This window comes from Terrapene carolina, unplaced genomic scaffold, assembly GCF_002925995.2.
Source record: "Terrapene carolina triunguis isolate 2854851 unplaced genomic scaffold, T_m_triunguis-2.0 Scaffold67, whole genome shotgun sequence".
Classification (NCBI taxonomy): Eukaryota; Metazoa; Chordata; order Testudines; family Emydidae; genus Terrapene; species Terrapene triunguis.
The window spans coordinates 44,516,658-44,529,608 of NW_020664418.1; the positions used below are offsets into that span (position 1 = coordinate 44,516,658).

At 49.4% G+C, this 12,951-nt stretch overlaps 1 protein-coding gene across 4 annotated transcripts; it reads right to left on the minus strand.

Moving 5' to 3' along the window:
- Positions 1-1,169: 1,169 nt before the first annotated feature.
- LYSMD4 (LysM domain containing 4) lies at positions 1,170-10,056 on the minus strand. 4 transcript variants are annotated; one of them, XM_029910709.1, is made up of 3 exons: positions 10,028-10,056; positions 7,140-7,427; positions 1,170-3,929 (listed from the first exon to the last, which is right to left on the minus strand). In XM_029910709.1, the coding sequence occupies exons 2-3, from the start codon at positions 7,410-7,412 to the stop codon at positions 3,276-3,278; spliced, it is 927 nt and encodes a 308-aa protein (XP_029766569.1). In that variant the 5' UTR covers positions 7,413-7,427; positions 10,028-10,056; the 3' UTR covers positions 1,170-3,275. The 4 variants fall into 4 exon arrangements, with proteins under 4 accessions (XP_029766569.1, XP_024050968.2, XP_029766570.1 ...); XM_024195200.3 differs by having other exon boundaries at positions 10,019-10,052; XM_029910710.1 differs by lacking the exon at positions 10,028-10,056 and adding an exon at positions 8,569-8,810.
- Positions 10,057-12,951: the final 2,895 nt, after the last annotated feature.

The following is a 12,951-nucleotide window of genomic DNA, read 5'->3' on the forward strand; positions in this document are numbered from 1 at the left end:
TTTAAGTCAGTGGTTCTCAAACTGTTTATCATTGTGGGCTGCATCCAATACTACCTGTTTGGCCCTGAGGCTGTCACATGGGCCACAGCTGTGTGCTGATTGGGCTGCAAGTGGCCTGGGGGCCACAGGTTGAGAACCACTGGTTTAAGTTTATTACTTTTTATTCCTGTTACGCCTGCTGAGCCAACATGGCTGAGAGCGTCTGCTCTGGATTCTGTTCCTCTTTGTGTGCCAACAGAATTGTTCGCTGGTTTCCAAATGTTTTCACCCGTGTAACTCCCTGAAAGCAAGGGCCCTGCTGGCACAGGTTATCAATGAGGGGACAAATAGCCTGCAAATGCTTTATTTTAAGTGTTGCTATCTGACAAAGGAGGAATCCAGCTTGATTCTCCAGTCCCAGGCTGAATTTAATCATGGGTGGCAATTTGATGGATTATCTTGAAAACGTAACGTGTTTGATAAGGAAACACAGTAAACAAGGGTGATTTTTACAGTCACATTTCAGAGCTGAACTTTCAACATTCTAGTCTGCCTCCTAGAGTGAAAGATTTAAATTTTATATTATGTTTTCCACTTCAGTAGTGAACAGGAATGTACATATTCAAAACACTTAATATTTTTAGCCAGCATTCTGCAATGTGGAACTGGATATGCTTGGATATTTTGGTCCCACAACTAATGGCCATACTACTCTGCCTTCTTTGTGATTATGTTTCCCTGTAAAGTAAATGTTTATAATTGAAACAAATTCTTAATCGGACCAGTGTCTGGCCCCCGTTCTGTCCTAAAACTCGCTTTTCTTTTTAAGGAAAACTGCAACATTAAACAACCGAGTGTAGTTCAAAATATGCTGCTAAAGAAACAGACAGCAGTCCAGGATAGTTCCCGTGGTGTTTTTATTGAATTTTTCTTCATTTAAAAATGTAATATGAACCTACAGAAGGGCCCAGTTTTCCTTCACAGAAGAAAAATGGTAATTTCGTTTATGTTCCCTCAAGCCCCCTTCAGCCTGACAAGAGCGTCCTACTTGCTGCAGGAAGAATATTGATCAGGACCGAGACTTAACCCTGTAACTCAGGAAGGGGCTGTTTACTTTATGCATTGTACCTCCCAGCTCCCTTTGCAGCAAGAAGCTAGTTTTTCAGATATATTTTTCATCATTTCATTAGAAACACAAATGCTGTCCATGCATTTGCCTCAGGCCAGCAAGACTTTATTACTGACATAATCGATCTTAAAGACAGAACTTCTCTCTCTTAACTTCAACACCCATCTCAGAACCTTAATTTGGGACAGAGATGGTTAGTACTAACCACGGTGCTCATAAATTTAAGATCTGAATTTCCTTCACGTTGCCTCATTGACTTGTGTATTTGTGACAACAGTGCCCTCTAGTGGCACGACAATAGCAGGCAATTCCTTAATTCAACAAATCATTTCAAAAGTTATTTTTCAGTCTTCTATCATTTCCTCCTTTACCTGCTTAATTTTGTGTTATTAAATACATCTAAAACTATTGACTCCTGTATCTGAGTGTTTGAAAGAGAGAGAGAAAAAACCCTTTCCCCTGTAGTTTGCTTTAAACCTTTATGTATTTTCTAAGGAGCATCTTATTAATCTGTGATTTGTACCCTGTTACAACAGTACTAATTCTATAACCATCCTCCAGTTAGGTGGGGGGTGGAACCCAGCTACCTTCTGCATTCAGCACCCTTGTGCTTTTCATATCATAATTTCAGCTAGTATCATTTAAGACAATCAGGCTGGTAAACAAATGTATTCTAATTGCACTTCCTGGGATGTCCGTGTCTAGGCCTGGGGAAAGTCTAACATCCTTAAAATTGGCTCTATGCTGAAAGTTAGCTTCTATTTAGGCAATATGTTATGGGGATTTTGCTTATGTTATGCACAATGTTTCCTTAAGTATGTTCAATTCTACAACTTCAAAATGTCAATTTATGTGGCAGGGGTTAGCCATGAGAAACAGTTCTGAATTTATTTTTAAAATGGCTACACCAATTAAGAGGTTTTTACTGCCGATTCAAACAACCCAAAGCTTAGTCTTCATCCACATTTATCGCATATACTGTAAGGAACCTTTCCACGCATTCAGCATTTACTGTAAACAAATCTTTGAAAAATATACCAGAAACCTGTGGGCCTCCGTTCAACAGACCAGAATGCATCAAGAACATCTTCGGCTCTGTCACAACCATGTGTACTCACGCAAGAGACCTTATTTCAGGATGGAGATGGGTGATCAGAAACATGGCTGACTCTCTACACAGGCACTAAAAATCCCTAAAATTAGCCTACACCAGGTTTGTACAAGTTATGCTCCTCATGAACTCCTACAATAGCTGGGGGGTTGTTTCCCCTTTTTATTACTGTACAGAATGGAAAACTCCTCACTGACCCATCTAGTTTAAACTCCTAAGAGCAAGGATACCCTGTTTAGACTGAAACGCAGTGCTTGAGATGGCTCACTGTGCCTAGACAAAGGGATTGCCGACTAGTCCACGAAGCCAGCCCAGGGACGCTAGGCTCAAGATGTCTTTAGGCCGAGTCGGCCACTGCAGGTTGGACTGTGTGGCTGAACAGAACTTTTGCTGTCACTATTGAGCAAAGGCTATTACTGAGGAATAACCGACCTAAGGACCAGTTCCTGCAGAGAGCTCTGGCCTGACTAGGTACCTGCAGGGAGCCCTAATGAAGTCACAGGGCCCCCCTGCACAGGCTGATCCTTGCCTCCATGGCGCTCACAGCAGGCTAAGACCCTCAATCATTCTAGCTCAATTTATCTTAATACTGTCATTGATAAGAGTAAAGGGATATGGAGATATCAAGTGTCCTGTTTAGTTTTAATAGTGCCATGGACCAGAGCTAGTCTATCAAGCTATAAAGGCATACGTAGGGTTAAATATGCAGGACCCACTCGGTTCTGCCAGAGAATGAAAAATGTTGTTTTGTGGCAGGGAAAATGCTCCATCCATATAAAATGTGTCTTCTCATGCGCTATTAGATTGCATCATTCCAATCAATAACCCATACAATATTTAAGAGCACACACTCCGCTGTGTCTGCCTAGTTCAGATTTTTAGACAAGGCCACTCTTGAGAGTAAGCTGGGGCAAGCTACTTTCCCTTGGAAGGGTTTATAAACGCAGAGCCAAATGTCTGTTGCACTTGGTAATCTACAACACATCTTTATTCATTTAGAGAAAACATGTCACCCTATGTTCAGTCAAGATCATTAGCTCACTTAAAAAAAAAAAATTAGCCACCTGAATCCGGTAGGGTCAGAGTTACTGGTTTATGGGCATCAGTGTTGGGCGGAGAGGTAGTACTAGGCTGTATCTTCGCTTTGGGGGTTTCCACGATTGGTAGGTGCTGTGACAATTTCCCCCCCAATTCATGAGCTGAGCTATTCAAGGTAAAGGTTGTGTTTGAGGTATGGGCTGCTGCCCCAGTCTGTTGTGTTTTAAAATAGACAATATAAAATACTGGCAAGACTATTCCTATCAGGAGCATGATAAAAACGGCATTCCACCACTGGATTCCACAGTCTGCACCATTATTGGGCTTCTTTTGCCCCCCTGAACCTGATGGTGGGCAGTTTGGTGCTTCTATGCAATAATCTGCATTTAAATGGACTTTGGATTGCACTACATCCTCAATGGTCTGGTCAATCCCCTTAAAGTAGTCAGTCAGGTATCTGCTTTCACTGTAGCTGCTGCTGGTGGCTCCATCATCAGGCTCTGGTAGTTCAATCAGTGTCATTCCAGCCTGGGAAGGAGCATTCTGAGGAGGTTTTAACTCTTTGCTGGTCTCCGTTAACACCCCGTGGGCCTTGACTGGAATCTTGATAGACTTCAGAGCATACAAGTCCTGCTCACAGAGGAAGTTGTTGACACGTTTGATATCTGCAACCTACGGAATTCAGGAAGGAGAAACACGTAAACCTAAGGCATCACAATCCTTTACCAATATTGCCTCAAGAACAAACCAGGAAAATACAAAATGTCAACAGTGAAAACAAACACTGACTCAAACCTGCTGCTCTGGGGAGCCTGGCTCACTGTCCTAACACTGTTCTTGCAGCCCTCTGACTCTGCAGTCAGAGATTTCCTAGCAAGGTTAAGATCCCCAGTGAATCTTATAAGTTACAGTCCTTCACATATTGAAAGTTGTAACCTTCAAGACACGTTCAGTAGTGTCTCCAGGAACCATCAGTTGTATTTGTCTTCAGCTTTGTCATTCCCATCCCTAGGTTTTCTACTGTTCCTGTCTTAACTCAGCTGGGGAAATCCTTGGGACACAGTCAGGCCCAGATGTTTAAAAATATTTAAGTATTGCTGTTCTCAGTGCTGTGATGTCTGTCTGACCGAGGAGCCTACATCTCATCTTCAAAAATGATGTCTGCATGTTGACTGTCAAGGGGAGTTCGGTTCCTAGGGCTAGATTCACAAAAAGACTTAGTAGGGCCTGATTCTGGGAGTTAGGCACCTGAGATTCACTAACCCCTTGTGTAGCTGCCCCCCCAAACCCTGTAATTGCCTAAACAGAGTAAAAAGCAAAGATTGGTAGCAAGACATGGCTGGCATGACATAGTGGTGGATGGAGAGAATCAAATTAATACAGATAACAGCACACAGCTGGAAAAATTAATTGGATGATAATCTCTCCAGTAACATGATTTCTTGTTTACCCAGAACCTCCCACTGCTTTTTATTCCCCACTATGTCTTTGTCTTTCATTCACGTCTCATGGCAGGGATTGTGTCTATACAGCTCCTAGCATAATAGGGACCTGAACTGAATGGGAGCTCCTAGTTACTCCCATAATCTAAATTATAATGATCAAACCTAGCATTCACATACCCCTCAATACTACCAAACTTATAAGAAGGATCCGAAATTGGCCCTGAACAGAATTCAGGCCTGGTTACAGCCTGGGAAACAAAACCTTGGGGTTGAGTTACTGGGTGTCATTGTAGGAGGCAGTATACACACTGTGGAACCTTGGACCCTCGGGACATCATGGGAGAGATGAAAAGGCAACACAGTAAACCACAAGTGCAGCCTAATGTGATGCTCAAACTTGGGCCCTGGTTCTGGTCCTCAAGCAGCAAGAAAAGGTGACTCGCAAAAGGTGAATGCTCTGCCTGAGAAAAGAGCATTAGTGTCAAGTTTCCAGGGACACCATCAAACCTGAGTTGGGGGAGGCTTACAAAGGTGCCTCAAGATAACAAGTGGGGGGGAGCAGAGAAAGGACAGGACAGGACAGAAGGGCAATGTAACAAATTAACCAACTGCAATAAACCCAGCAGCAGAACCAGCACTCGGGACAGTATTTTCCAGGCGTTATTTTCTTAGCATTTAGGCACATTACTGCACTAACACTTGTATATGCATTTGGCACTGAAAATCAGTCTAAGAACTCAGTAAATTTCTCTTAAAGAAAAAAACAACACACATTTTTCTTCCTGAATGAGCCAAGATGCTCCGGCAGCTGCATCTTCCTTGCCTGCTCAAGGTACAGACTAATTTTTAAACAACAATATGTAAATACAGTACAGGGAGCCCTCCAGCAGCTTCACAACAGCTGCAGCAGGAGTCCCTTTGTCAATGCAGTGGATGCTCAATGGACACTTGAAGACTTTTTCTTTGCCAGTTGGCTGATAGCCAGCACTGGAGACACAAGCCAGCAATCAGCACAGGTAAGGTGGCAGCTGGCTACAGGAGGCGAGGAGATGAGAATGCAGGATGCACACTTCTCTATTCACTTTCTCCACACCATTCATGATTTTATAGACAACCAGATCCTTCTGAGTAGTCTCTTTTCTAAGGCTAAACAGCTCTAATCTCTTTAGACTAGAGGTGGGCAAACTACGGCCGGCGGGACCATCCTGCCCGGCCCCTGAGCGCCCGGCCGGGGAGGCTAACCCCCAGACCTCCCTTGCTGTCCCCCCTCCCCCGCTGCCGCGTGGGGACCACTCTGGCCCACCGCTCCTGCCGGGCTGCATGGCTTATGCCCACCTCCTAGGCTTTCCAATAAGCCAGTCCTGCCGCTCTGAGCAGCACGGTAAAGGGACATTCGGGAGCGGGAGGGTTGGATAGGGGGTGGAGTCCCGGCGGGCAGTTAGTTTTTAAAAGAACTATCCACAGTCATAGGCGCCAACTTTCCCTAGGGCCGGTGGGAGCTCGCGCCCCCACACCCACAGCCCCGGCCCGACTCCACCCTTTCCCCGCCCCTGCCCCGCCTCCATTCCAACCCCTTCCCCAAATCCCCACTTCGCCAAGCACGCCTCGTTCCCCCTCCTCCCTCCTCCCTCCCAGCCGCACGAAACAGCTGTTTCGCGGCGCAAGCGCTGGGAGCTAGTGGGAAAAAGCAGGCACGTGGTGCGCTGAAGGGAGGCAGAGGTGAGCTGGGCGGGGAGCTGCCGGTGGGTGCTGAGCACCTACCAATTTTTCCCAGTGGGTGCTCCAGCCCCGAAGTGCCCACGGAGTCGGCGCCTATGTCCACAGTGACTCACAGATCTCTTTCTTAGTGGTAACAGCTAATTTGGACCTTTCAGTGTATATGTATAGTTGCAATATTTTTTTCCAGTGTGCATTACTTGGCACTTATCAACACTGAATTGAATCTGCCAGTTTGTTGCCCACTCAGTTTTATGAGATCCCTCTGTAATCAGAGTATATTGTTCTGTTTGCTTAACAGAGTGTACACTCATTACGATCAGCACTCGTTTCCCTTTTTCAGTACAGATGTTGTCCTCCTCAACAAGTTAATAATAATTGTGCGTTACCTGAGAGCTGTAACACACTTAGTCATCCGAATTATACAGGAATCCAGGTCATGCTGGGCGTGGGAGTGAATACACTTTCCTTGTGTTATTAATTACAAGACTCATTTGCACCCTGCATCACCTTGGTTTATACCTGGGTATCAATAAATACAGGACACACACAGAAGCAGTCATCTTTCTGTGTCAGACAACTGGAGCCTCTCTCTGTATGCACGGAAACTAAGCTACACATAACATATCCCTAAACACAAGGGCTTACAAAACAAACACACATGAAGACAAGACTAAGGGAAGAAATTAAAGCAGCTGCATCATCTAGCTGCGGCTCTTACTTTACACCCATACTGCAGGGCTAGCTTGTTAAGGTTATCGCCCTCGGTGAGCTCTCGTTCCAGTAGCACCACATCCCCAGCTCTCTCTTGGGAAGAATTGCTTCTCTGCTGCTCCTTGCCCCTTGGACGTAATTCCATGAATTCAGATTCCTCCTCTGATGACTCATCTGGATCTGATCGGCCATTTCTAAACACATAAACGTGGCTGCTGGGATAATTATGGACAGTGACAGGAGCCTGGAAAGATCTGGTTCGTCCCTCATAGAGCCTCATGTTTTATACTAGAGCCTGTAAGAGAAAACAGACATTTTAGTTGTATTGGTCATAAAACAACAGGTTTATTCACCACCCTGCAGAACAGTGACAACAGACCAAAAGCACAGCACCCTGGCAATAGGCACACAATTAAGCCAGTACACGTCTGATACACTGATCGAGTCACCAGAATGCTCTGCAACACGAATCACTTTTCAACAATTGCACTGACAGTGGCATTTGTATCCACTTCAGGAAGGGAGGCTGTCACTGTCGCAACCTATGGAGCCTAGAATGTTTCATCATTGTCCGAAAAAACTTTGCATGATGCTACAGTGCTCATTTTAATAAGGGTTCATTCCAGAAATTCTAGTTTAGCACTATTGCAAATAAGTCCAAGATGAAAGAAAGATCATGCTGACCTTGTGGATCCATCCCAGGAGCTGGGTGTCTTTGGTTATGATAAAACTTCGGTATCCCAGAACCTACAGCTGATTTGCTACTGCCCTGCTGTTAGAATCCAGCCCAATGCACATTTTTGCATGATCATTTTGTAAGTCCTTGGTTGTCTGCTCTTAGTCACAGAATTCTGAGTGATGGTCTTCTGCTCCACCCCCCCCCCCCCCCCCCCCCGTTTACATTTATGGGAATGTAACAATTTCTCTTTTAAATAGCTTGATCTGATAAATATAATCGATATTCAACATCAGCCTGAAACAATCAAGATGATTTCATCTTACAAATTAAATAAGACAAGAACTTGCCCAAGAGTTTTGTTCTTATTACAACTGGGACTAAAGCAACTAGACTGAAAGTCCTGTAAAACCAATGATAGTATGACTGGGGCTTAGAGTAGCAATTTGTTGCCATCAGAATTATGAGTAGGAAAAAAACCCAACAAATTATTAAAGCCTTAATCCTCTTACAAACCCATGCTGAACCCCACTGACTTTAATGGGTCTGTGCAGGGATGGGTTTTCCCATGCAGAGATCACTTCAGGCTAAGGTTCTGCATTGTCATCATATAATGGGGCTCTCAGAGGGTCCAGTCTGGATCAGAGCCATACAGTGCTAGGTGCTCTACACGCACACAAACCCGCTACGAAAGTTTACAATCTAGTAGGACCACATCGCCCCAAAGCACATATATAAAGGGTTTCTTTAAGATACTGACCTTTGGCCAAGAAGCAATAAATAAAGCAAATAGTAGGAGTGCAAATGTGCTATGCGGTATGTAGGATTTAAGTTTACTTTTTTGTTAGTTGTTCTTTCAGCCACAATGAGTTTTGTTTATCATTTCTCCCCACAGCGTAAGAATTTGTCCTTGCCCACTCCAAAAAAGGCACGGTGTTTATGTTTAGTGTGATCCACAACTGTCTGAGATTGCGGTTACGTCTCAGCCGCTGCCTGCATGAAGCATTGGCATTTGAGCCCTGGTGGTACCAATAGGGGCCCCAATCCTCCTCCGTTTGTTTATTTCCGGGGCATTAAAGCCCTGATTTCCCCTCCTGGCATTTAATACAGACAAAGCAGGCTGTGCCTCCCACACTGGTTTCAGCAGGGCTGTGTGGGAGCGACTGAGAGCAGAGTGAGAGCACAGGGTGTGACTGCAGTGGACTTTAGCCCAGTCTCTTGAGCTGATTGCTGCTAGCCACTTAAGAGGGAAGTGCCCGAGAGCGAAGTCACCTCCCAGGAACCAGCAGAAGACGCTACCAAACTGAAGGCTGTAGCTGGGGATGGTTCTGGAGAGGGCTCAAAGGGATTGGTTAATGGGGTGACTCCACCAGTGCCCTGGGATGGCCCGCAAGAAGCAGAGCGGAGGCTGACCGTGGGCCCACTGCTGAGGCAGTGATTTTGAGGCGTGCCTTGTCAGCAAGCGGGCACCCAGCGCCTGGCACCAGAGGCGGGAGACGCACCTTCCCGGAGTGGGGAAGGGAATGAACACTGAGCGCCGGGGGGGCAGAGCAATGGGGAACAGGGCGTGGTTCCTCCACCCCCACACATTCCCCTTTAGAAATAAGTCACTGCCCAAAGGGGGCCACCGCTTTCCCTCTGCCCCCCCCACTTCCCCAGTCCCCTTCTCCAGCTCCCCAGGAGGGACCAGCCAAGGTCCCTTCCTCCCTCTCCTGAACCCCAGGGAAAAACCTTTCAGACCAGCCAACTGCCCCCCCACCTCCTGCAGAGCGGAGCCCAGCCCCAGGGTAAAGAGCCCAACCCCCCGCTTCCAACCCAGGAACCCCCCCCGCCAGCCCAGCCCCAGGGAGGGGCGAGCTCCCATTGAGGATCCTAAGCAGGAATATTTGAGGGCCCCCCCCATATTAATAAAGCAACCCCCACCCCGAGCTGCTGGGGCCTTAAGCCATTGATAAGTCTATTTAGTCCTAGCGCTGGCTCTGCCTCCAGCCCAGCCGGGGGGGGGGGGGGGGGGGCCCCCCCCCCCGCCCCCGGGGGGGGGGGGCCCCGCCGGGGGGGGGGGGGGGCCCCCCCCCCCCCCCCCCCCCGGGGGGGGGGGAGATTCCCCCCGAGCCCAGCCCCCCGGGGGGGGGGTTCCCCGCCAGCCCAGCCCCCGGAGGGAGATTCCCAGCCCCGTTCCCGGGAGGGGCCCGGGCTCCCCCAGCACAGACCTCACTAACCCTCGGCTCCTCCGCTCTCCGGCTCTCAGCCGCCACATACACACTCACTGTCAGCCCCTCCACCCGCGCTGATTGGCTGGGACCGCGCAAGGCTGGGCTCAAGGCCACACAGCGACCAATCGGCAGCGAGGATGGGCGGGGCCGCTGGGGAGGGAGGGTTAGGTTGAGCGGTCAGCGCTGGCCCGTGTCTGGGGCGGGCGGGGCAGCGTTAAAGGGCCAGCGTCCCTCCCTTCCCCCCCCCCCCCGAGGCCCAGGACGGGACAACGGGCTTTCCCAGGCTCCCTGGGTCCGGGGCTTGGTCTGGCACTGCCCCCCCCTCATCTGCTGGCAGCTGCCACCCAGCCGGGCTCAGCCCAGGCTAGTAGCCTGGAGCCAGCCCCTATCCTGGGGGAATGGGGGGCGGGGGGGTTGTTAGGCTCCCCCATCACTGGCCGGACTTGGCCACTGGAGAAACCAGCCCTGGAAGCGAAACACACTGAGCCACTCTGCCAGCGGTACATGCAATGCCCAGCCGGGGGGTGAGCGGGAGAAGTGAGTTACCCAAGGTCACACAGAGTCCGTAACGGCACCCATGGGCCCCACCGTCCAGGCCCCCCCGCACTCACCCATAGCCCAGGCACCTTCCCGGAGCGGTGACTAGAGCCCAGGCGTGCTGAGGCCTAGGCTCCTGGTGTAGCCATAGAGCTGGACCGGAACCCAGGAGCGCTCGATAGGGTGGCCAGGTGCCCAGTTTTGAACCGGAAAGTCCAGTTGAAAAGGGGCCCCCGACTGGTCAGAGCTACTGACCGGACACCCAGTGTCCAGTTACTGCGGGGGAGGCGCTGGGTCATCATCCGTGCCAGCCCCAACTCAGCCGAGGCCGCCGCCTACCTGGGGGATGGAAGGGGAAAAGCGGCAAGTGACAGGGAGGAGGGGAGAAGAGGAGTGGATGGGGTGGGGCTTTTGGGGGGAATGGGCAGGGAAGGGATGGGGGCCTCACGGGGAAGAGGTGGGACAGGAGAGGCTGCAGCCCTCCTGCTGGAGTGTCCTCTTTTTTAAATATTACCATGTTGGCAAACCTAGCTCTCATTCCTAACTCTCTCCCCTCCCCCGACTCTAATTACCAGCCCATAATGTTCTTCTGAGGCAAATCCATGGTTTGAGGTCAGTTGGAGGCTTTGACAAAGGCTCAGGGATGGGCTCAGAGGTCCCCCTCCTCCGCCAGGGTTTGGCATCTCCAGCACTTTACCTGGGTCTACATTCGAGGATCTTTGGAAGCTCGAGCATAATGCAGATGCACATTACGTAACAGTGAGGACACTAGTGCATTATAGATTACACTGGCTTGCAGTTGGTTTCTGGATGTGATTCAAGATGTTGAACCCCATGTTCCAAGTGTCCCTAAACCTTCAACTGCCACAAACTGGCACTGGATGACAGGTGATGGACCACAGGAAATAGCTCTGTTCTGTGCATTCCCGCTGAAGGTTTGACACTGTCACAAGACAGGATATGGGCTAGATCAGGGGTCGGCAACGTTTGGCACGCGGCTCGCCAAGGTAAGGACCCTGGCGGGCCGGGCCAGTTTATTTACCTGCTGACGCGGCAGGTTCACCCGATCGTGGCCCCCACTGGCCGTGGTTCGCCGTCCTGGGCCAATGGGGGTGGCGGGAAGCGGCGTAGGCGAGGGATGTGCTGGCCGCAGCTTCCCGCCACCCTCATTGGCCCGGGACGGCGAACCACGGCCAGTGGGGGCCACGATTGGCCGAACCTGCCGCGTCAGCAGGTAAATAAATTGGCCCAGCCCGCCAGGGTGCTTACCCTAGCGAGCCGCGTGCCAAACGTTGCCGACCCCTGGGCTAGATAGACCATTGGTCTGACCCACTATGGCCTTTCTTATGTTGTCCTGGATACCCTATCCCAGTAGGTGAGATCAGCTAGACTGCTCAAGTTGACAGCGCCTAAGTCTGTATGTTTTGGGCATTCTGTGTCATTGATTCTGGAATTTGCTTCTATCTTAAAAGAAATTGTGATTTTGCTCTTTGTGGATGTGCAATCTAACATCTTTTCAGCCATTTGCGTGAGATTAAGGGAGCAACGGAAAAAGAAAGAACAAAAATAGAGGCCCCAGCGGGGTATGGGGCCTGTGTTTATGTTATCTGTAACAGTCTGCACTGAAATGAACACAAAATGGCTGAGAGTCTCAGCTGACAGCAGAGTCCTATAAAGAGACATTTATAGTCATAAAAGTGACCTAGCGATGTACACCGCCATGATGAATGAGTGCAGTCTAACACTAATCCCTTTACAACTGCATACCCGCCCTCCAGTCACCATCCGGCTCCGACACGGATTTGCCCTCCTGACTTACAGCACGGCCTTTTGGTACCAAGCAGTGCAATTCCCAACCGCACTGGCTTTTCCTCTGTGTTATTTCAGTATTGGCGTTGGACGCTGGAGTCAGGGGTGTTGAATGTGCTTCCTTCCTGTGCCTCCTCCAGCGGCTCCTGAACTAGAATTAACAGGTATGGCCACAGGAGGTGTGGGCTGAGCAGCTGCCGCTCTCCCCTGCCAAGTTCTTGTTCCAGCAGTGCCAACTCCCTCCCTCTCTCCCACTCGCTGCTCTTAACTGGCTCCAAGTGCAGCCAGACTAGTGCCTGCGGTTCGGGGAGCTGATGAGGTGTACTCTGCACTGGTATGTTTCCTTTGGCGCACCCTGAACCCATGGCTTATGTTTAAAAAACAAGTTCAGTACAAATCCTTAACAAGCGCCACATGCCAGGCACCCCCTTTTGGGGTGGGGATAGACTAGAAGTAGTCTCCCGGAGTCAGTTGAAATGTGCAGGCAGGTCCCGCATTTACACACACAGCTCAGTGCCAAGACGCCCGGGTGAGGCCTTTGGGTTTCTTCAAAAGCATGAGGAATCTGTGTACCCTCTTTGCCC